The sequence below is a fragment of the Schistocerca piceifrons genome, chromosome 2 (genome assembly GCF_021461385.2).
Source record: "Schistocerca piceifrons isolate TAMUIC-IGC-003096 chromosome 2, iqSchPice1.1, whole genome shotgun sequence".
NCBI classification, from domain to species: domain Eukaryota; kingdom Metazoa; phylum Arthropoda; class Insecta; order Orthoptera; family Acrididae; genus Schistocerca; species Schistocerca piceifrons.
In genome coordinates this window covers 74,142,632-74,165,605 of record NC_060139.1, presented here as the reverse complement: position 1 = coordinate 74,165,605, position 22,974 = coordinate 74,142,632, and the positions used below count along the sequence as shown (strand labels likewise).

At 41.0% G+C, this 22,974-nt stretch overlaps 1 protein-coding gene across 1 annotated transcript in view; it reads right to left on the bottom strand.

Moving 5' to 3' along the window:
• The window catches only part of LOC124777071 (nucleolar protein 10), a 101,838-nt gene that overhangs the window by 9,284 nt on the left and 69,580 nt on the right, over positions 1-22,974 (bottom strand). Inside the window, exons 6-11 of the mRNA XM_047252344.1 lie at positions 6,324-6,552; positions 6,067-6,186; positions 5,533-5,677; positions 5,286-5,446; positions 5,041-5,204; positions 4,808-4,898 (exon numbers count right to left, since the gene is read on the bottom strand). Coding sequence (XP_047108300.1) covers positions 4,808-4,898; positions 5,041-5,204; positions 5,286-5,446; positions 5,533-5,677; positions 6,067-6,186; positions 6,324-6,552 — 910 coding nt within the window. The remainder of the gene's footprint in view (positions 1-4,807; positions 4,899-5,040; positions 5,205-5,285; positions 5,447-5,532; positions 5,678-6,066; positions 6,187-6,323; positions 6,553-22,974) is intronic.

Sequence of the window (22,974 nt, the reverse complement as noted above, 5' to 3'; positions counted from 1 at the left end):
CATTGTCATTGACCTCTTCATATATCAGACAGTCTTCACTACCATTGAGATCTTTACTTATGCCGAACTTCACTCTAAACCATGACTGCTTTATCCACTGACACACGTGTTTGATGGTAGGTCATTTTAAAGATCCCTCAGTGTGAATTCACACTGGGTTTCATCCATCATCCATTTGTTCCATTCCTCTCTCATATACATTCTAAGTGGTTCAACTCTTGAGACATCAAAAGATTGCAGTTGTGAAGTAAGTCCACCCAGAATAACAGCAAGCTTTGTTTTTCCCTGTCTCAATTTCTCTTTCACTGAATTTTTCAAATGACTTCTCAAGTGATCTGGCACAAAAAGAGAACTCTTCTTCAAAAAAGTACGTTTCTTTACCTTCCACACTCCTTTAATTTGTAATTTCATACCATCCTTGTCCATCCAACGCTTGCCATGTAGGCAAACAACACCTGCAGTGTTTTAGAAAGTTTTGGCATTGTTTTGCACTTAAAAAAACATTTTTTCATGTCTACTTGTTTTTACAGCTACAGTTTCAGTACCTTTCATGGTAACAGTTCTGTTACTCGGCACATCAAGTATCAGAGGAGTCTCGTCCATATTCAGTATTTGGCTTAGTTCCACACTGGTTTTCCTTCGATGTTGAATAATAAAACGATGGAATGATAATGTAAGGGACATTCAAATGAAGCCCAGTCACTAGTGTAAAGTAACAGTAACGATTTTATTAACTTAAAAATGTAGTTATATACACAGTACACATACTCAAAAATAGTCACCAAAACTGTTGGCACATTTATCCCATTGCAACACTAGCCGGTTGATTCCATCCTTGAAGAAGCTAGTAGGCTGCTGTCGGATCCAGGCCTGGACCCAGTCACACACTTCATAGTCCGTTGCAAATCGATGTCCGTGAATAGCTTGTTTTAGAGGTCCAAACACATGCAAGTCACACCAAAACTGCTGCAATGTCATCTTCACTGCATTGGGCGTGTGTAGGCGGGCATTATCATGCAGGAGGATAATGCCATGGACAACATGTCTCAGCGTTTCGACTTGATGGCTCATCTAAGGTTCTGTAAAGTGGCTTGATAATGCTGGGCAATGACGGAGGTTCCCCATTCCAGGAACTCGACAAGCAGTGGGCCCTTGTGGTAAAAAAAGGAGGATATCATGACCTTACCACAACTGGTGTGCACAGCCTTTGATTTCTTTGAAGGCAGTGAAGTCTCATGTCTTCACTGCTTGCTCTGATGCCTGCTTTTCAGTTCAAAATGGTTACACTGTGTTTCGTCATCTGTGACAATACGTGACAGAAAGCCGTATTCCTCCTCATGATAGCATTGCAAATGACTCAAAAGACAGTGCCATTCGAATATTGCACTGTTCGATGGTCAGTTCGTGAGGAGCCCAGTGCGCACAGATTTTTCAAAAGTTCAAATGTTGATGCATTATGGTGTGGGCGGTGCTCACGCCAATACCCAGTAACTGATGGATCTGTGGTTGTCCAAGACTAAAGCATTCACTTCCGCAACCATTTCCGGTATGACGACATGATGAGCCTATTCAGGATGAGCATCATCTTCCAGTGGCTCGCGCCGCTCAAGGAATCATTTGTGCCATTCAACAACACTTGAACGAATCAGACTGTACTCACCATACACAGCCTTCATCTGTCAATACATTTCATGGCCTTCAACTCCCTCCGCCACCAAAAATCGAATCACTCCTCATTGTTCCTGCTTACCCGCCTGCATGTTCGGTAGTGAACAATAACTTGTGTGACCACCTTCTCTTGGTTTGCATGCTAAGTCCATGGTGCTTCATAAACCTGTAGCACCAACCAACTCCACCCTTAAAGTCTGCTAAGTATTACTGTAACATTTTTGTATTAATTCAAATGCCATTTTGGTGGTGTCCTTGAATCTATTTCAGTACATCATCATCTACTTGTGGCCATTTTGCATTCAGTTCTCTAATTGGACATTTAGTCTTCATTTTTTTCGGTTCTTCTATAATACACCCCCCCCCCCTCCCCCCAAGTCGTGAATGGTTTTTTCTGTTGGAGGAGAGCCAAAATGCCTCTCAGATGCATGTTTCCATGTTCTTCTACATATGCTATTACTTTCAGTTTATAGACCACACCATATGAATACCTTTTATTTTTTCCATTAGGATACTAGCTACTACAACAAAAATGTTGTACTATTAGTGATAACACAAATTACTCTCAATTACAGTTCAACGTCACTGTAAATTGCAATGACGCATCATAGGCTAGACATAAGTTCATTGCATCAGTGCACTCCTGCTGCCTGTTGAATCCAATGTTGCCAGGTAGAGACAGGTTTCCTCCGGTATCAAATATCTGGCCATTTTGCGAGAATTTTAAATCAAACACTGGACATTTTTATACTACTTCTGAGTATAAGGCACACCCGAATTTTGGAGGCAATTTTTAGAAGATAAAAGTGCATATAGTCCATATAATCTGGTAAATGAGGTAACCATTTCTAGGTGGCACTGCACCAAACCAGTCTCTGGCAACGTGATTAGCACTTTTTTCCACAAGAGAAATAACTTCCTTCTTGAAAACACCAAGTCATCTTGAGACAGGTGAAAACCTGTGAACTCACCAGGAATCGAACCCAGGACCCCGTGCTCGGGAAGCGAGAACGCAACCGCGAGACCACGAGCTGCGGACTACAAATATTTGAAAAGCTGCTCTATTCGAAGATGAGCAATACTGAATTTCTATTTCTTTTGTTGGTTGATATATTATAATTCAATGGCCGAAACTCAAAAAAAGGTAGATTGTCTTCTGACTTTTTTTTACGTATATTTACTAGTGTGGAAGTTTTGGCACCAGTATTTATCTTTGTGCCTGAAAAGCTTGCATATATAGTGCCACTTCTATTCAACAGCAAAAGTCACATGTGGCAACTCCTAGTGCCATTTTTCAGAACTTCCATTTGTTCTGCACTCAATTCTACACTGCAGGTGGTTTTTGTACCCGGAAAACCAGGAATAAAAGAGGGGCTTAGATTCAGGTTTATATGGTATGCTTTTCATAATATTGTCATTATTCCATCTTGGATTTTTCCATTATACATATAGACACACACTGAGTTGATAAAAGTTTATTTGTTAATTAGTGAAATTTAATGTGTGTGACTAAACATGCTTATCTTGTGGTTGTTATTCATCTTTAAACATCTGATATTATTGGAGGGGTTAAAGGTAACAACTGAAAGTACAGCTGAGGCATCATTGGGTAGACATTAAGCTAAGCTATTGGACGATGTCCTTCAGGAGCTAGCGCGCCCGCGCACATGCTCTTACAATTTCCTGGCACTTCACTAGGATGAGGGGTCATGTTGGATGGAGTGGCTGATAGGAGACGGGATATAGGAAGGAGAGGGTGAAGTGGAAGGAAACGATGGAAGCAAAGGGATGAAAAGGGAATGTCACAAATGAGCTCACTCTGGTGTAGGTAGGGGGGAGTTGCATGTGGCACACAATGGAATAGAGGAATGGATTTTGAAGGGGGGATAGAAAACAGAAGGGGAATGAGGAAGGAGACTGTCAGTACAGAATAAAGTAATTTCCCATTTGTGTAATTCAGAGAAGCTGTTAATGGGTGATCTATACGGCAAAGGTTGCGAAGCAGCCATTGCAGTCAAGCATGTTGTGCTGGCTGGCCAATTCTGTTCCTGCCCACGATTTACTCAGCTGGACAGTTGGCCGATGGACATCGCCAAATTAAATGATGTTGAAAAGTTACAGTGAAGTTTGTATATAATATGAGTGCTGTCACAGGCAGCACTAACTGTGATAGGATACGATAGGATATGTAATAGTATGAAATAGCTTAGGATAGACACTGCATGTGAATTTTTCAGAAAGGCATGACACCAAGTGGCAAGGCACTGGAAGTGGGTGTAGTGTAAGGATGGACCAGCTTATTCTGTAGATTGGTTGGATGGTAGAATACCATTTTAGGAGAGATGGAAGGATTGTGAGTAGGATGTTTCTTTTGTTTGGGCATGATAATGGGTAGTGTTCAATACACATGACCTCTGCCCATGCTAGTGTGAATTTGCCAGTACCATATTACTCTTGCTGCCTCTCCCTTCTTAACTTCATGCATTTCTCCCATCACCCTCTCTATATGACCTCCCCCCCACCCTGCAGTGCTGGTATGATGTAGTCAACTAAGACAGTGTGTGTGTGTGTGTGTGTGTGTGTGTGTGTGTGTGAGCGTGCGTTTGTTCTGTATTAACTGTGAAAGAGGACACTGTCTGTAAGCTTAGTACCACTTTAAGTCTTGTTTATGTGCCTATTGTCTGATCAAGGCCTCTACTATATTGTAGATTGCTTCCTTCACTCCTTGCAATATTAGTATTCCAGTCAGGGCTTTCTACTATCATGATCATGATACTGGAATGTAAACATAATACACATTACAAATCTGGCAGCAACAACCAATATATACGCGTTTGGCTTTTCTTTGCAGTTCAGTTCATAATGCAAGCACATGACAGCATAGCACACTAAATTCAAATGTGGAAGATAATTCCTCAAACACATCTTAAGAGGAGAAAATAACACTCAAAAGTAACTGAAAGTCGATCAAATTTAGAAAGTTTCGCAACAGTATAGTAGTTAGAGACTTAGCACAATGCCATTCCTACAGATCAACACTTCGCTCATGCACAAACAAATTAATTCATCAAAAAATGTATCTCTTGTCTCATACGAGGAAATGATGTAAGAAAGCCCAGTAAAAACAATAAGTACTTACATCAATCTGTTCAAACTGTTGGGTAAGTATTTGTTTCTTGAGTTCTTTCTTACGTGCCTTGTCAAGCCTGGACACTACAGGATTCAAAAGTCTGGAATAACAAGAAAAATAAATTCTAATTTGCATTTCTTTAGATAGAAACTACTGTTTCAAAGTAGATATTTGAAAATAAATTCTAATTTGCATTTCTTTAGATAAAAACTATTGTTTCAAAGTAGATATTTGAATTTTACCTGTATTCCTCAGCATTTTTATCAACTTCAAAATCTGGGTTTTCAAAAAGTGCTTTGAAACGCTCATCCTTAAGTAAATTTGTACCTGTGTTCTTCTTTTTCTTTACATTTGTTTCTTCATCCATAAGTTTTAGAGCAAGATCCTTATTTACCTTTGGTAATTTCTGTGAAAATAAATAAAATAATTGATATATACTGATAATATCTTAAACAGTTTATAGTAAAATATGAAGAAATTGCTTAACCTGTAACTTCACGCGATTTGCTCTTTCTTCTTCAATTTTTTCTCTGATTCTTTTCTTCTTATATTGCTCAAATGCAAATGGTTCTGCCACAGATTTTGCCTTCCTATAGAGTCTAATATCCACAAAGAAACCATGCATGTATGCCCTCAAAAGATTTGTGCCTAAAATGTTTGAAAATCTACAAATTAGTATATAAAAGACACAAAAACAAAATTCAGGAGAACTAGTAAGAGTTATGAATACATGCCCATAAGATGATCTAATCCCAGCTCTTCTAGTTCTTTCCTTGTTACAAATTTATAATCATCGTATACAGTTTCTGATTGATTTTCTTCAAGTTCTTCAGTTAAACTGTCCAGAAATCCACACCACTTTGGTGCTGGTCCCATACTCTGTAAGTATGTTAACCACCAATTCATGACAATGTTAGCCACAGTTGAAGTTATTTATGCTGTGTGATTATGTACATTAAAAAAAAATAATACATGAAAAAATAACCATGACATTATTTTTTTCAAATAAAATTCATAAGAAACCAAAGACACAGACCATATACACTTATAAATAGCAACTGCTCATTCATGTTAACTGATTATTTCTTCAGAGTAATCCTTGTATTTTTCACTTTTCTTGCAGCCAAGTTGCCATGGCTGTACATAACAGTTCAGGTTCTTTCTTTCACAAGCCATTAGTGTCCTGGCAGCAACTCAAAACTACATCAGTCACTGCTATGCTAATGGGTTTTTGTTACATATATTAAATTTACAACTTTTGAACTTACGGGTATATAGTACGCCTGAATTTTAACTCCTTCGTTGGCAACAAACATCATTCCTGAGTTTGGGACAAGGCAAAGGTTATTGAAGTCTACTGCTGCTTCTATTGATGTGAAAAGTTTTCCCTGCAAATAAAATGCCAAACATTAATGTACTCGATGTCAATCCAGTGCTTACAAAAACAATCACTTTTCTGCCTGATGCAACCGTGTAGAAAACCGCAATATCATATTATTATGTTTTTAAATTTGAAACAACTTACAGATGTCTTGTCCCATATCTTGACAATGGATCTGTCCATAGATAATACAAGATCTTGCTTTTCATGAAAATGGACATCCAAAATTGGTAATCCATACATGTGATCTTTCACACAGAAAGGTTTATCTGAGCGTATATCATACAATAAAACTTGGCCTGTAGCTGTGCCCACACCAACTGTCAAGCCGCCATGAAAATTTATTGCAGTGATGGAAGGGAAGCCATCAAGTCTGTAATTTAAAAGATGACTGTTACTGGAGCTGATGCACTGTACCTAACAATAGAATCTCTAATACATAGAAGAAAACGTAACTGTAAACTTACAGTGCTTAATCCCTATCAATACAGCACCAAGATAATTTGTTTTCCCATCATAACTCAAAACTAAGCACAGGACACAGAGTAACAATATTAGTACACTTTTAGTTGGTTATGTAGCACACAACTGCGTGATTAACATGACTGGAATACACTGCTTGCTTAGTGTATGTAATCTGTAGCAACTGTATGTGTGCGTGTATTATGTTCTTTGGCACCTGCCAGATCGACATCCCTCCACACATCACAGCATCACCAGCAGCCTACCTCACAGATGCAACCACTCATCAAGGCAGACACTGACAGCCTCCTCCACAGGACACTTCAGATGGGGAATTGCTTCACCAACCAAACGTCAAATGACATTATCTCCCCCGGAAAGCCAATTGGCGAGTAGTTCGTCATCGCAACCTATGGCACTCAGTCATGCAGAGCGAGTATACCCCTCCATGTGATATTATAACCAATTCTGCTGGACTTATGTGGCAGTCTTCAGTGAGTCTGCAGCTGGAATTTCGTTGATTGTCACTGTCAAGGATCTTGGATGTCTCTTGGCAGACTACATGGAACGTTCTTTGTATTCCATTTTTTATGAGGTTGAGTTTTCTAATAAATGGTTCGTAACAAGGACACCCTCTTGTGTTGTTGCAACACAATACACTAGCACCATGATATTGAGGTGACATGCTACTGGTCAGATATCTATGTCACAAAACTGAAGCAGTCAGTACTTATTTGTACCCTACACTTCTTCCACACTCTTTCCAGTGGTGGACAGTTGTCTATTTTGGTTGTTGTAGCTGTTTGATTGCGTGGACCCAGGAGGTACAATCTATGATTCATGGTCTGGAGATAGGAGTTCCTGTGGTCTTGGCCTTGCTCCTCCCAGTTGGGGACATCACCACTTGCTCCTTGGTCTCCTGTCTGTGGTAGACACCGGTGGTCTCCATATGCACCCACGTCTTTGTGGTACATACCTCTTGCAACCTCTGCAACTCCCCCAACTCCTCATGTCGCTCAAAGCTTCTCTCAAAATGATGAGTGTGATTCAGGATCACCTCTTGTTTTGTTTGGCTGACCAGAACAAGTATTATGCCGACCTCAGGTGTATGCCTTCGATACTCCATCTCTTTGCTCGAACCAGGAATAATGGACGACTTACATCAACCAGCTGTAGTGGCATTAACAGTCTGTAGAACCCTTGGTGATATTACAAAGTGGACTTTTCTATTAGCTAACACCGACACTTAGGTGTACGAGCTGGTGCGCTGACTTTTCCCTAACTGGGTGAATTGAGTTACTCGGACTTTAAGGACAGATTGGGGGCCTACTTCCAGAGTCGTCCTTTTGTTTCCACACCCAGTCATTCCTTTTACTGCAATTCCAAGAAGCCTTCTGAGTCCTACACCGAATAGGTAGCTACTCTGCGGCACCTGACTCGCAAATGTCACTCCCAGTGTGAAAACAAAAACTGTGGCCCCTCCCTTGTGATGATATTGCTGTTCACGAAATTTTGTTTGTCCATACTATGGACGCAGAGCTCTGTAAGGATCTTTTCCATCTTCATAATCCAACATTGGACAAATGTTTGTCCCTCAGCAACACATTCAAGCCAACCAAGGGCTCAGGGTACACACTTGAGCGAACTGCCTATGTTGTGCAGGTCGTGATGTCCTCCTCCTGCTTCGGCACCAGCCGCTGCAAAAGCCACTGGGACCTCAGGTGACACCTTGGAAGCACCTCTGATGCAATCTTGCTTCCAGTGCTGGGTAACTCATGACCGTGTGTCTTGTACTATCGCCATATGACATGTTCCTTCTGCCACAAGTCAGACAACAATGCCAAGATTTGCTTACATCACCTCCATTGAATCATTATGTCTGTTGAAAATAATTATCACACTACATGTTACACCTCATAGAAAATGTTATGTTGTTATGATATGGGCCTACAAGATTCGAATAATCTGGTATGTGCGAGACTCTGTATATTTGCATATATCTTTCTGTTTCTGTAATTTTTGATGGTGGTTATAAATAGGGTCACATTTGTGTTTAGTTAAGACCCTCATATCTGATGGTTCTTATATGTATTTAGTACTGAAGATGGCCACACAGTGACCAAAATCAATCTGTAAAATAAGAGATTTCATAATTTACAACCGATGTTGCTATTTATTCAACATTTATTGATATCTGCTGTCCGACAGCAGGTCAGCATGTGAGCAATTCTGTTCTAAGTGTCACAGCCTGTTCTCTGCATTCCAGCGTGGCACCAAGGGCAATACTGTTCATATTACTTTCCATCCGGATGCCATTCCACAACTGTACAAAGTGCATCCTGTTCCACTTGCCTTGCAGGACAGGGTGCAGCGGGAGTCGTCCGCCTGGAGGCAGCTGTTATTGTGGAACCAATCTCCAACAGTTGTGGAGAATGCCATTGTAGAGAAACAAAGTGGTACTCTCTACCACTGTGGAGACTAAGTCAACAGTGAATGCTCAGGTCATTGTCAACACCAATTGACTTCAAAGGCCAGATGAACTCATGGTGAAGCTGAGTCACGGGAAATTATTCTACCAAATCGGCTTGATGGATGCCTACCAATAGCTGCCCCTCGATCAAGCCAGCCAGCAAATGTGGTGGTCAATATACCTTTTGGACTCTTAATTCAACCAGCTACCCTTTGCTGTTAGTTCAGCTCCAGCTTTGTTTTAACATTACTTCAAGCACCTGCTTCTGATGTTACAGGGTCAGCAAACTATCTTGACGACATCATTGTCACTGCATCCTCTGCTGACTAACACTTCCATAACTTGGACACAGATCAGGCTAAGCTCATCGTCAATTTAGATAAGTACTCCTTCTTCCAAACACAGATGGAGTATCTTGGACATGTCTTCTCAGCAGCAAGTGTCTGGGCTACAAAAATCACCTGTACAACATTCCTCAGCTCTCTGCACCTACCATGGTGACGCAACTTCAGTCAGTGCTTGGACTAATTGGATATTACTGCAAGTTTACCCCAGCATTAGCTGCAATCGAGGAACCCCACCATTGACTGCTACGGAAAAGTGAACAATGAGAATGGCCTTCTGACTGCCTGCAGCATTTTAGCATCTTAAATGAGCCCTCCTTTATTTTAACTGCTTGGTGCACTATGAGCCTTGCAAACCATTGATCGTTGCCATGGATGCCTCCAATATCAGAATTGGGGCTGTACTTTCACAGGATTGTTACAATGGACAAACCTGTAGCCTTTGTGTCCAAGACTCTGAACACTCATTGTCGGGGCTAATCACAGGTGGGAAAAGCAGCCCTCACCATGGTCTTCGCCATCAAGACATTTCATCACTACTTGTATGGCCAGCTCTAAATGGATCACAAGCCACTGGTCACCATTTTTCACCCGGTTGCCACCACACCGGTCAAGACCACCAACACCTACAATGTTGGGCCCACCTCCTCTCGGCATATCACTAGGAACTGAATTCTGCACGTCAACCAAACATGGCAATGCCAACGTCCTCTCCCACTTCCAACAGGCAATGACACTTCCTTTGATGCTTATTTGGAGATCTGTTTCCAGATCAGTAATATGTCCCACCAGATTGTGGACTGGTGGCCACCCAGTGGTGAGGCCTCTGGAGGGCAATCCAGAGAGGGAACTACTTCGCCAAGCCCCCCTTTAGAAGCCAATCAAATGTCAGACGACATCATCTCACCCAGCAAGCCAATTAGCAAGCAGCTCTTCATCAGTACTGGTGGCACCAATACAAGCGAGTATATTCCTCCACGTGATATTATGATGGGGCCTATGCGGCGGCAGCTTTCAGCGAGAGTTCCAGTGAGCATCACCACCAACGACCTTTGTGATATCTGCCTTGTGTGGAACATTCATCATATCCTGTTCTTACAAGGTTGAGCATTCTACTAAATGGTTCTTAACTTGGACTTCTCCTCGTATAGTTGTTCCTGACACTCACATCGTACTGGTCAGATATTTTGTCACAACAGTGTGTGTGTGTGTGTGTGTGTGTGTGTGTGTGTGTGTGTGTGTGTGTGTGTGTGAGAGAGAGAGAGAGAGAGAGAGAGAGAGAGAGAGAGAGAGCGCGAGTTCGCGCGCACCCGTGCGCGCGCGCACTTGTGTGCACACTCACACGCATGCGTGCTCTGTCAGAGTATGTAGTAAGTGTTTCCCCAACTGTTAAACAGCATACAGAAGATATGTTATGCAACTGTGGCTGCAAACAGAAAGTCAAGTTAATATCCTGGAAGACTGCAAGAAGCATCTATCACAGTTAATATTTCAGGAGCCCAAGGGAACTACCTGATTTCAATAAATTAAAATAAAAAAAAAATCAAAATTAAACAGTTATTCAATTTCAACAGAATCATGAAACACACATGGACAACACAGCACCAGACTAGCAGAAGATACAATTAAGAACACATACCATAGGGAAAATAGAAGATTGTGATCTAAATATAAAATTTTGGACGTCAATGAAGAATGAAGAATCGTTGTTACTGGAAAACCTTTGGACATGACACAAACAACCTAAGATTATGAGATTCCTCACTGGATATATCACAAGATCTCTGTTCGTAAGTGAGCCATTGAATATTCAGCTGGTTATGTATCAATCATCAATTACTGTTTTAAGATAGACACAAAAAAGCAAAGTAAAGCAAGGACCAAAGCCAACCTAGCCTTACATGGCTGTTTCAAGGTTCACTGTACCCCAGAACCAATTTTTGTTGTACACGAGAGCAAGTTTTGCTTTACTACCAAAAGCAGAGCGATTTTTGAGCTGCCACACAACTTATAAGTGACAATTATGAGTTCAGCAGGATTTAAAACCTTTTTAATTGTTTGAGATATGATATTCAGTCATACAACTTTGTAATAAAGATATTGCAAGAACTTTAAAATGTTTCATTAAAAATTTGCACTAGGTCACAGATTTGGAAACGCACAAAAAAAAAAAAGCTAATGCTTCTTTCATAATCTGAAATCCATGACCTGAGTTTACAGGAAAGCGACACACAATGTTCACACAATATAGGTTCACAACTGCAAATTACATTGTTTTCCATAAGTAATGAAAGAAATTCATCAAAATGTTTTTAGCTCAAATAGGAATTAATTCCAATTACCTGGCATCAAAGACTACTTGCAGCTTTTGCTAATTGATACGTCAATGAAGAGGTGAGAGCAATATTTTGTTGAGTACTTCACTTCAGGAGGAAAAATTCCAGTACTGCCAATAGACATGTTGAGTAGTCTTGGCTTTGGGAACTATTAGTTCCTTCATCAGGAAGGAAAGAACTGCCTCTCCTTCCCAGACCTATCCCTATTTCCTTCCTGAAACAGGAACTAACAGTATCTAAAGCTAGAATACATTGCCCTCTTTTAACGTATCTATTGGCAGTATTTGAAGTTCACTTCCTTAGGTTTAAAGATAAATATTGGTGAGCCATTCAGTCTCCCTGTAACTTTACAGTTTCCTCACGTGTCTTTTTAATACACACTGCTTGATATAGAAGCAATTATGAAATTTTCAACCATGAGTATCAAATTATAAAGAAATCAAACAACAGAAACTCCAGGAAGGAATATCTTTCAACTGCACCTGTCTGCAACTTTAGGTGTCTTCCTTATGGTAAGTAGTAATTGTCTTTTCCTAAATTATACAGAAAACTGCTTTACAGGTAATATATTATCATTATTTAGGCACCTTGAAGTGCTTCCAATGCAGCATCTTCAGCATTCCAGATTTCATAAGTTGTCCAATTAAATTATTCAATATTAAAGTCATGGCATGTGAAGAAATGGAAAAAAATGCAGCACTGAACTGAAATGTGGTGGATGGTTTTCATCACACACACTGTCCCATCTGATTTCATTGTGGTGCATTGCAGCTCATCTGGAGAGTGAGGGGTTGCGTTGAGCAGTGTCGTTGAGGGGGTGATAGGAGGCAGGGAATAGGAGGGAAGGTTTGAGAAGAGTGGCTAACAGCTGTTAGGGAGAGGCAGCACTTCGGCAGGACAGGAATGTGGCACCGCTGAGCTTGTTTTGGCTACAGGCCGGTGTGGCACAGGAGGTAGTGGCCAGCAGGATTACAGGAACAAAGGATGTTGCTTACTTTCCACAATTAGTGTAGCATAGAACAGCATACTCATTTGTATCAACTAAGTAGGAAGTAACTTTCTGTGCCAACAATACAGGGGTACACGGCTACCTTATACTGCACACCAACATGACTTCTGATCGGGCTCTCATGTATGAACTTTCACTGACTGTGGTCTTTACCTACTAGGCCTTTGGTTTAGTGTTAAGAGTCGTTCTCTGTAGCATGCTCCTTGTAAATATAAACAGGAAAGTTGCTTTGCTCCCAAACAGTTGTTTGGTGGGACATGATATGGAACTATGTGATGAGAAAGTATTAATAAAAGTAATTGTACTGCAGTGCTTCTATTTTTAATCAATTGACGAGTCCTCAAAATTCAAGTGATAAGTACTACACATGATCTTGCTGTGACATCCTCTGAATGTGGTCTATGTATCTGGAAGGAGAAAGGGGGTGTTACAATGTGGCGACACATGCACACCATGCAATATTACAATGCAGCCAGTCTACAAAATCAATGAATGGTAAGTGTGAAATCATTTGAATAGCTGTGCCTTGTGTAGGAAGTAAGAAAATGTTGATTTGGAGTAGACTGGAAAGTTGATTATGGCACTGATTTTTTTCTTCATTAACAATATCTTTGTGAGTAATAGTCACTGTAATTGCATGGCGGAATCAACAGTCAGTGAGGATGGAACAGTTACCATGATGGAAGATAAGCGGCATGTACAAGTAACTGGAAACATTTTAATAAATTCTGAATTTGTTGGACAGGAAACGGACTCAAGAATCAAAAATGTGCACGCGACAATGCAAACCTTGATACCCACGAGCCATCATGAACCGACAATACATGACAGTAACTAACTTCTAGTGCAAATTCTGCAGAAGTTACAGGTGGTAACCATGACTTAAAACAGAAATTTTAAAATTGTCAGCACAAATTAAGAGAGTTAACTGTGACAAATGAGAAAAGTGGAAGCTCCACTCATCGAACTCCTTCTTCTGCAAAGAAATAACAGGAAATTTGTCCATGCAGAATAAGAAACAAGACAGTGAAATTGCAGAAACAAAAAGTGTCTGCCAGGCAAAGAAAGGAATTTTAACCAAAACCATCAGCAGAGTGGGAAATCACTGTAATGAGTTACAGCAACAAATTGATCAAATCTGCTCATCCACTGAAAAAAGATTAACTACCAGTTACGAAAGGGACAAAGAAAAACTGTGTACGAAACTACCACAATGTTCGAAGTTGAATAAAGATAAGCTCCTGTTACCACCACCAGCATAGTGAGTGATAATTATCGCAGAATGCATAAATTTCAGTCATTCCAGCCAATGGACAAATTACATGCAATTGCCTTTGTAAAAGCAGTTTAAAGGCACATTTCCTGTAAATTAGGATGAATAAAAAAAAAAGAGTTTTTATGTTACCACTATGCAAGGAGAAACGCATGCCTATGGTAGCAGAGCGATCAATGAATACAAAAGCTATGAACAATTGGAAGACACACCTGTGAAGAAATATTGGTCACAAAATAAATAATGGTCTATGAAATCATCTCTACACCCACTAATTACTCAGGTCAAGATGGAACATTGAAAGAATTTATCAAAAAATAGTGGGGCAGGAATGTATTTAGATGACCCAATATGTGAAGAAGAATTGATGGATATTTTGATTCAAAGGTTGTAACTAGCTGTGTGTGGTAAAGTTTCACTGCTGCCGCACTGTGATGTGGAGGAATTATATTCAATACTTGATAAAATAGAAGCGATAGTAACAGAAGAGTCAGAGGAAAAAAAGCAGGCAGAAAGAGAAGGTGGGACTGAACAGAGAAAGAGCGGACATGGTGATTTACGTAACTACAAGGCACACACGGAGAATGATTATGGGGATTTGTGTGTGTGTTCTGCAAGTTGTCGACCATCCAGTGTGTAATGTTTATGATAATCCCAGCAACGATGAGGAAGCAAGATATCAATTCACACAGGAGGATACTGGCGAAATAATCATCACAACTTTATGAATGATAGGTGGTGGTCATAAAAACTATCACTAGAAAGGAATAATCATGCAGAACGTACACTAACACATTAGGGATAGGAAAACCGAAAGAAACTTCTACTGGAAACCATTGGGAACAAACACTGTAAATGGGTCTGTAACAATAATGATCATAAAATTTGAAGACCAGAGGCATGCAAGGTAAGATCTGCTACATGTAAATAAAGTCATGCACAATGAATTGTTTATGCCTATTTTTGAGACTGAGATACACAGAATACAGGCAGATATTTTAGTAGACTCTAGCAGCAACGTCAGTCCAGTCTCAGCTGTACTATATGATCAGTTAAAGATCACTGAAAACATTTGAACCTGACCAGTTAGTAGGTTACACATCATTAGTGCTGAAGAGAACAAGAGTGAAACAATAAAGGGGCAAATTTAAGACTGGAGAGAGGGCATTTCAGAACAGCATATTAATTATTTAAGTGTTGAGTGTCAATTTTGTGCATGGTGCGAACATGCTCATGGGGAAATGTACCACATTGGATTTTAGCAAGGAGGAGCTATTCATAAAGGATGGCGAAGAAGAATGGGATTGTAGTTTCAACACCTTTGTGGAGAAAGATGAAGACACTGCTGCAGTATAGAGTTGAAGTTAATGTTTCTGAGGAGAGATATCTCCTTCTGTCACAGATAATACTGGAGGGAGAGAAGACATAACACCACTATGGGAGTTAGTGCACTCGATCTAATGAGCAGAAGGTGGAAAAGCTTGATGCACTGCCTGAGGCGCAAGGATGAAAATTGATGGAAGTCTTGAAAAGAAATCAGTCCATATTCTATAAGAAAATCGGCAAATGTGCAGATGTGCATGTAAATTACAAGAGAGAAAACACGAATTATTTCATACAATGGCATACCCAATAACATCAGTAAAGAGAGCAGCACCAGAAGTAGTAATTCAAAGAGTGCAGAAAAAAGACATAACTGAAATATCGGATACTGGATACTGTAGTTCCAATACAGTGGAACCTCACTTTAATGAGCACCTAGCATACCACATAATGAGCAAAACAAATTGTACAAAAATGACTCGCTTAACGAGTGATGTTTTGTTTAATGAGTGACAACGATTTAATATGATGCCACCAGCATTACGCGCACTGTGGGGATATCCTTCATTGTCGGCAACGGAATATGAACAATGTCTTTAGTATGTACTGCAGTCTAAGTTTAGCGATCTTTCTGCTACCATCTTAGTGGAGCTTGTGATCACACATTTTCCTAAACTTGTGTTGACACAGTACTTTTTTTGTGTGCAAATTTTAATAACATTCATAGAAATGTCCCTGAAGATTAAGCTGCAAGAAGATGACCTTAAGAGAAAGAAAATGACCTAAGAAATGAAACGTAAAATCATTTAAAAATGTAAATGTGGTGCAAGTGCTGCTCATTTAGCACGCACATACAATCAGTCTAAATCAACTATTTGCACTATCCTCAAGAACAAGGACAAGAGTACGGAGATAGATGCTTCAAACGGAGTGCCAAGAGTATCTAAACAATGGTTTCATATTCTGGACGATGTCGAAAGGTCACTCCTTATACAGATAAATGAAACGCAATTGCAAGGTGACACTATTAATGGTAACATCATTTGTGAGTAGGCAAGAATGAATTTTGCCGACCTCATTAAGAAGACTCCAGGATCATCAGTGGCCAAAGAATGTTTAAGGGAATCCATGGGTAGTTCGAGAAGTTTAAGAGAAAAACCGGCATCCACAGCATTGTGAGGCATGGTGAAGCAGTCAGCTCTGACACAAAGGCAGCAGAGAACTTCATCAGCAACTTCAAGATGCTCATAGATTCTGAGGGTTATCTGCTGCAACAGGTTTTTAATTGTGACAAGGTGGGTCTATTCTGGAAAAAGATGCCAAAGTGTACCTTTATAACAACAGAACAGCATGCAATGTCTGGTCACAAGCCAATGAAAGACCATCTCTCACTGCTATTCTGTGCCAATGCAAGTGGAAATTTCAAAATTAAACCATTGCTTGTTTACCATTCAGAAACTCCACAAGCCTCCAAGAAGCGCGAAGTCCACAAGAACAGGTTAAACGTGATATGGAGGTCCAACAAAAAGGCTTGAGTGACAGTGATCTTTTTAGTGATTGGATCAATGAAGTGTTTGGTCCTTCGGTGAAAAAATGTTTGCTTGATATGAATCTGCCACTCCATGTCTTGCTTGTTACGGACAACTCTCTTGCCCATTCCCCAGGCTTACAAGACCACCTCCTTCAAGAATTTCATTCATAAAGATCCAATTTCTGGCTCTCAATACCACTACGTTATTCCAGCCTATGAACCAGCAGATTACTTCTAACATTAAGAAGCTCTACACTAAAGCACTCTTCGAGCATTGCTTTGAACTGATTGGTTGGTTTAAAAGAGGGGAGGTGGGGGAGGGACCAAATTGCGAGCTCAATAGACCCTTGTTTCCAGTAGAACAGTTATCCAAGGGAAAGAAGAAAACAAAGAAGGCATAGGGCAAAAGTCCTAGGATGGAGGGCACAGAGGGACAAAAGACATGTGCTAAAACTCAGATCAAATGATAAAATCCACCCTCACAAATAAAACGTTAAACTAAAGCTGCTGTTGAGGCATTGTCACCCAACACCAAAGGTAGGGTGCTGGAAAAGTTAAAAGTGCGCCGCAAAGCTGATACAAGCGTGCAATCCAGCAAGAGGTGTACGACTGTCATTAGGGAGCCACAGCGACACTGAGGTGGGTCCCCACGACAGAGGAGGCAACAATGTGTGAGCCACGTATGGCCAATGCAGTGCCGACAAAGGACAACTAATTCCCTGCAAGAAGCATGCAGGGAAGACTTGCGCACATTCACAGTCTCCTTAATGACATGCAGTTTGTTGTGCATACTGTTATGCCATACCATCTCCCAAAGCCAAAAAACCTTGCGGTGTACGACAGAACGCAGGTCAGTTTCAGAGATGCCCATCTCCAGGAGAGGTTTCCGCTTAGACTGTTTGGCCAGCCTATCGGCAAGTTCGTTGCCTGGGATTCCGATGTGTCCTGGGGTCCACACAAACACCACTGAACGATGGAACTGTTCCAGGGCACAGATAGACTCCAAAATGGGCACTACCACAAGATGGTGAGGGTAGCACTGGTCAACAGCTTGTAGGTTGATCAAGGAGTCAGTACACAGGAGAAATGACTCGTCAGAGCATGAGCAGATGTGCTCAAGAGCACAAGATATGACCGCCAGATCTGCAGTGAAAACACTGCAGCCATCTGGCAAGGAGTGCTGTTCAGTATGTCCTCCATGAAAATACGCAAAACTTACATGACCATCAAGAATCGAGAGGAAGTGACGGCGGAGAGCGGTGGGGTTAATGGAGTCCTTAGGGCCGTGCAAAAGGTCCAGACGAAGCTATGGCTGAAGTGTGCACCATGGAGGTGTACGTGAATGGACCTCTAGTAGAGGTGGTAAAGGGAAGGATTCCAGTTCGGAGAGAAGGGACCAGTCACGAACCGCAGTCGTGAGCCCTGACCTGGGCCGCTGTTGAAGGATATGAACTGCCGGGTTGGGAAAAGGAGAGAGTAATTCAGATACTCAGGAGAACTACAAATGTGTACAACATAATAACTGGAGCAGTTGTGCACTTCGGATCTGCAATGGAGGGACTCCGGCTTCCACCAGTACACTGGTCAACTGGACTCGTTTTAAAAGCTCCCGTCAGTAGAAGAATGCCACAGTGGTGCACTGGGTCGAGTAAACGCAATGCTGAGGGTGCAGCCGAACCATAAACTAGACTCCCTTAGTCAAGGCAAGATTGAACAAGGGCTCTGCAGAGCTGCAGCGGCGTAGAGCGATCTGCACCCCAGTTGGTGTTGCTCAGGCAGCAGAGGGCATTGAGGTGCTGCCAGCACTTCCGCTTAAACTGACAAAGGTGATGTAGCCAAGTTAATTGGGCATCAAAAACCAGTCCTAAAAATCGATATGTCTCCACTACAGTGAGTGGATCATCATTAAGATAAAGTTTTGGTTCCAGATGAACAATACGACACTGACGTAAGTGCATCACACACGACTTCATGGCTGAAAAATGGAAGCCGTAGGCTAGAGCCCATGACTGCGCCTCGTGAATCGATCTCTGTAGGCGCCACTCGGCAACACCAGTACTGGAAGAACAATACAAAATGCAGAAGTCATCCGCATACAGAGAAGGAGAGACCAATGGCCCTACAGCTGCTGCTAGACTGTTAATAGCCACTAAAAATAGAGAGAGACTCAATACGGAGCCCTGCGGAATGCCATTCTCCTGAATACGGGGGAACTATGGGAGGCAGCAACTTGGACATGGAAAGTACGGAGCAACAGGCAGTTTTGGATAAAAAATCGGAAACAGACCCCAGAGACCCCACTCATACAATGTGGCAAGGATATGATGTCGCCAGGTCGTGTCGTATGCTTTAAGCAAGTCAAAAAAGATGGCAACCAGGAGATGGCATCTGGAAAAGGCTATTCAAATGGCAGACTCGAAGGGCACAAGATTACGGTAGAGCGACCCTGGCGGACTTTGAGTTGACTGACGCTACCAACCTAACTCTCAGAGAGTTGGAAATATCACTTCAACACCTTCACCTACATCAAGATGATGGAAAAGGCGTGAGAACGGGTTACCAAGAGAACTCTCACTTCTGCTTGGAAGAAGCTTTGGCCGGAGGGCGTTGTTCAATGTGAATCTGAAGCATTAGGGGCAGTATCTGTGGTGTCTGTAGTCAACATGTTTGCGTCTTTGGCCAGGAGTATGGGACTAGAAGTGGATAAAACGATATCGATGAGCTTGTGGAAGATCACAACAAAGAAATGACCGACAAAGACCTTATGGAGGTGCATGGTGTTTCACAGCAGAAGGTTGTTGAGAAGATTTCTTCTTCTTCTTCAGAGGAGGAGGACAAGGAGAAGGAGGAGGAGGCAGTAACAGCAAAGCAGCAATCTTCTGGCACAATAAGAGAAATGCTGAAAGCTGAATCAGCTGCATTGCATTCAAAATCATCACCCCAACAAAGCAGAGGATATGCACACTACAAATCTCTTTGACAATAACGCTCTGTAGCATTTTCGTCAACATCGGGCCCGCACATATAGCAAATGTGCTGGTATTTGCTAAGTCTGAACAATAGCTTAAAAGTGGTGGTAACTTTTGAAGGACATAGTTAGTAAGTTTGAACACTGAAAGAATATGACATTTCTAAGGAGTGAAGAAATGTTTCCTACGTTTCATGCTGTACTAAGTATAGTGAATACAAGGAAGGAAGGCTGTCGACATCAACATTATTATAGATGGAGCACAAGCTCAGATTGTGTCAAGGATTGGGAGGAAATTGGCCGTGCCCTTTTCAAAGGAACCACCTCGGCATTTGCCTGGAGCGATTTAGGGAAATCGTGGAAAACTTAAATCTGGATGGGTGGACAGGGGTTTGAACCATTGCCCTCCTGAATGCGAGTTCAGTGTACTAACTACTGCGCCATCTTGCTCAGTTATAGTGAATACATATAGACACAGTAGTGTGCAAATTATTGGGACAAGACGATTAAACTTAAATGTGCACATTTATTACTATACGTATAGTACAGTTAGCAGCTTATTGGATATTAATAATTTGCTCTAATAAGCTTCTGAACATGCAGTGGCATTTATTCGACCAGGTTAAAGCAAATGTTCTTTAGTTTGTTACCATTTTTCCCTAAAAAATTTTGAGGTCTAAAGGGAATGTAAACAGGTAAGATGACAAAGAATTTAAGAACTTCTGTATTTACGAACATGTGAACATGTTACTACCTCTCATTTTGAATGAACAGCAAGTTATTGTCTCCTTTACAAAATTTATCATCTCAAGGGTACGTAAAAAGGTAAATTGTGTAAATTAAAGCCATTTTTAGTTGAAGAATTTCTGTATTTATTAACAAGGAAACCTGAACTTTGAATTAAAGCTCGTTTTTGCTCCTTCTCCCGCACCAGATCTGTGAACTTTCCAGGTGTGATAATGTGTCAAATCAGATAAGAAACATAAAAGGAATATATTGTACAATATCACACTAGAATTTCAAAAATAAAAACGACAATACTGGGGTACATATAGTGACATTTTCTCTGTCAAATAATACTCAGCGTTTTGTTGCACAATAAAAACTCAAACAAACAATTAAAATCAATCAGTGGAAACAGACAACATTTCTTTGTGAGAGAAGCAATCTCTTCATTAATTCCACTCAGTTTAGTGGCTCTCTCGACGATTATCGATTACTTTTGGTCTTCAGTTCATTAACTTGCTGCACCTCTTACATCTAGCTCTCTCAGCTTATATTCTTCATATTGATTCTGCTTTAAAGCCTTATCATACTGATTTCAAGCATTGCGATAGTCCAGAATCATTCTCTTGTTAATGCCCATCTTAAAGACAAATCCAGCTAATTTCAGGCCACATATACTTGACATGTGGCTACCTGTGACAATCATACACTCTTTATTAATAAAAATACTGTACTCTATGAAGACTTTTTTCATGGCTCAGAGTGAGAATCTTTTGAAGAAAACTGAAAGCTGGTATTGCCATCCAAGAAGTCTCTCCGGAAGTGATCAATTCTCATCTCACTTCTCTTGTTGTCAGTGCAGAGATACAAAAATTCTTGCTCACCACAAAGTAGCGCAAATTCTTTCTCAACTTTATCAAAGTCCTTAGCACTCATCCAATTCTGTGAAGAGAATTTCTGCAAGGCATTTATGATTCTACTCTTGCTAGTTCTTGGACTGCCACTGCGAAATACGACTTGTGTGGCTGGCTATTCGCTCCCATAGTCCTGAGTCACCGACTGCTTGTTGAACTGAGACCTCAGTGACGAATCCATGCAACAGATAATTTGTGCGAATACTCTGAGATCCAAACAAACCACACCTCACTTTTCCCTACCACTCTCGTTGGCAGCTGCTCGGCTAGCGGCCCTGACTGCAAACTGAGGGGAGGGGAGAAGTGGTAGTAAGGATGGAGTAGGGAGGGAGGCACATAACATGCAGCACCTGCTTGGCTGTGCCCAGCCAGTGACAATGATTGGCGTCTTCGTAAACAAACCATTACATCCACTGAACCAAAAATGAGGCTGACAAGTTACTATTTCCCCCAATCCATTTCAAATTCGCTGATTTCCAGAACTTGTGGCAACCCTGTCATTTTACCACATTGCCTTTTCAAAAATTCTTGATGGAATTTAAGTTTGGTGAATCACCAGGCCACTGAAGCACATTAATGTTGTTTTCTTCCATGAATGTCTTGACTGTTTTAGAAGCATGGCACGAGGCCAGATCATGCTGAAATATTCCTCCATCATCTGCAACAGTCTGTAGGAATGGAACAATCCTGCACCTAAGGAAATTCACACATTCGGCTGAATTTATCATATCATCAATTGTAACTAGTACCCCAGAGCCACTTGCAGTGAAGAAACCCAAAACACATTCTTGGGAGGGTATTTTACAATCTGTTCAAGATGCTCAGCTCTCGCTGCCTCATGGGTGCTTCACCTGGTAAGCCTTACTCTGTAACCTTGAACAGTGACTCATCGCCGAAAATTACATGTTTGTAGTCATCAAAGGTCCAAGATTTATATATTTTGGCACAAGCAAACCATTTTTTCTTCATGGCAGACGTTAACAACTGCCTCTTTATTGGCTTTCAATACCTTTTGTCGAAAATCAAGAAGTCTCCGCTAAACCGCTGAAGAATCAATTTCAACCACAGTAGCCAATAAATCTCTCTCAAAGTCCTTACCTGTCTTGTAAGGATGAACTCTACTGTTTCAGTAAAATTGTGTCAGTTCTAGGAGTGATTTTTCGTTTTTGCTCACATATGGCTTTTCTCTTAGGAGACAATGAGGCAGTATCACTATATGCCACAGTAAGTCTTGAAACACTAGATTTCCCCACACCAACAACAGAGGCAATGTCTCTTATGGTCAAAGATGTGTGCTCATAAAAGCAACTATTTTTGCCTGTTTCTTAGGTGAAATGTCCATTTTACACAAACATAATTTTTTCCTGCTGAGAACACAGAAACCAACATCTGTTGTTCATAATCAAGGCAACCATCCACTAAGAGTCCAAAAATTGGGC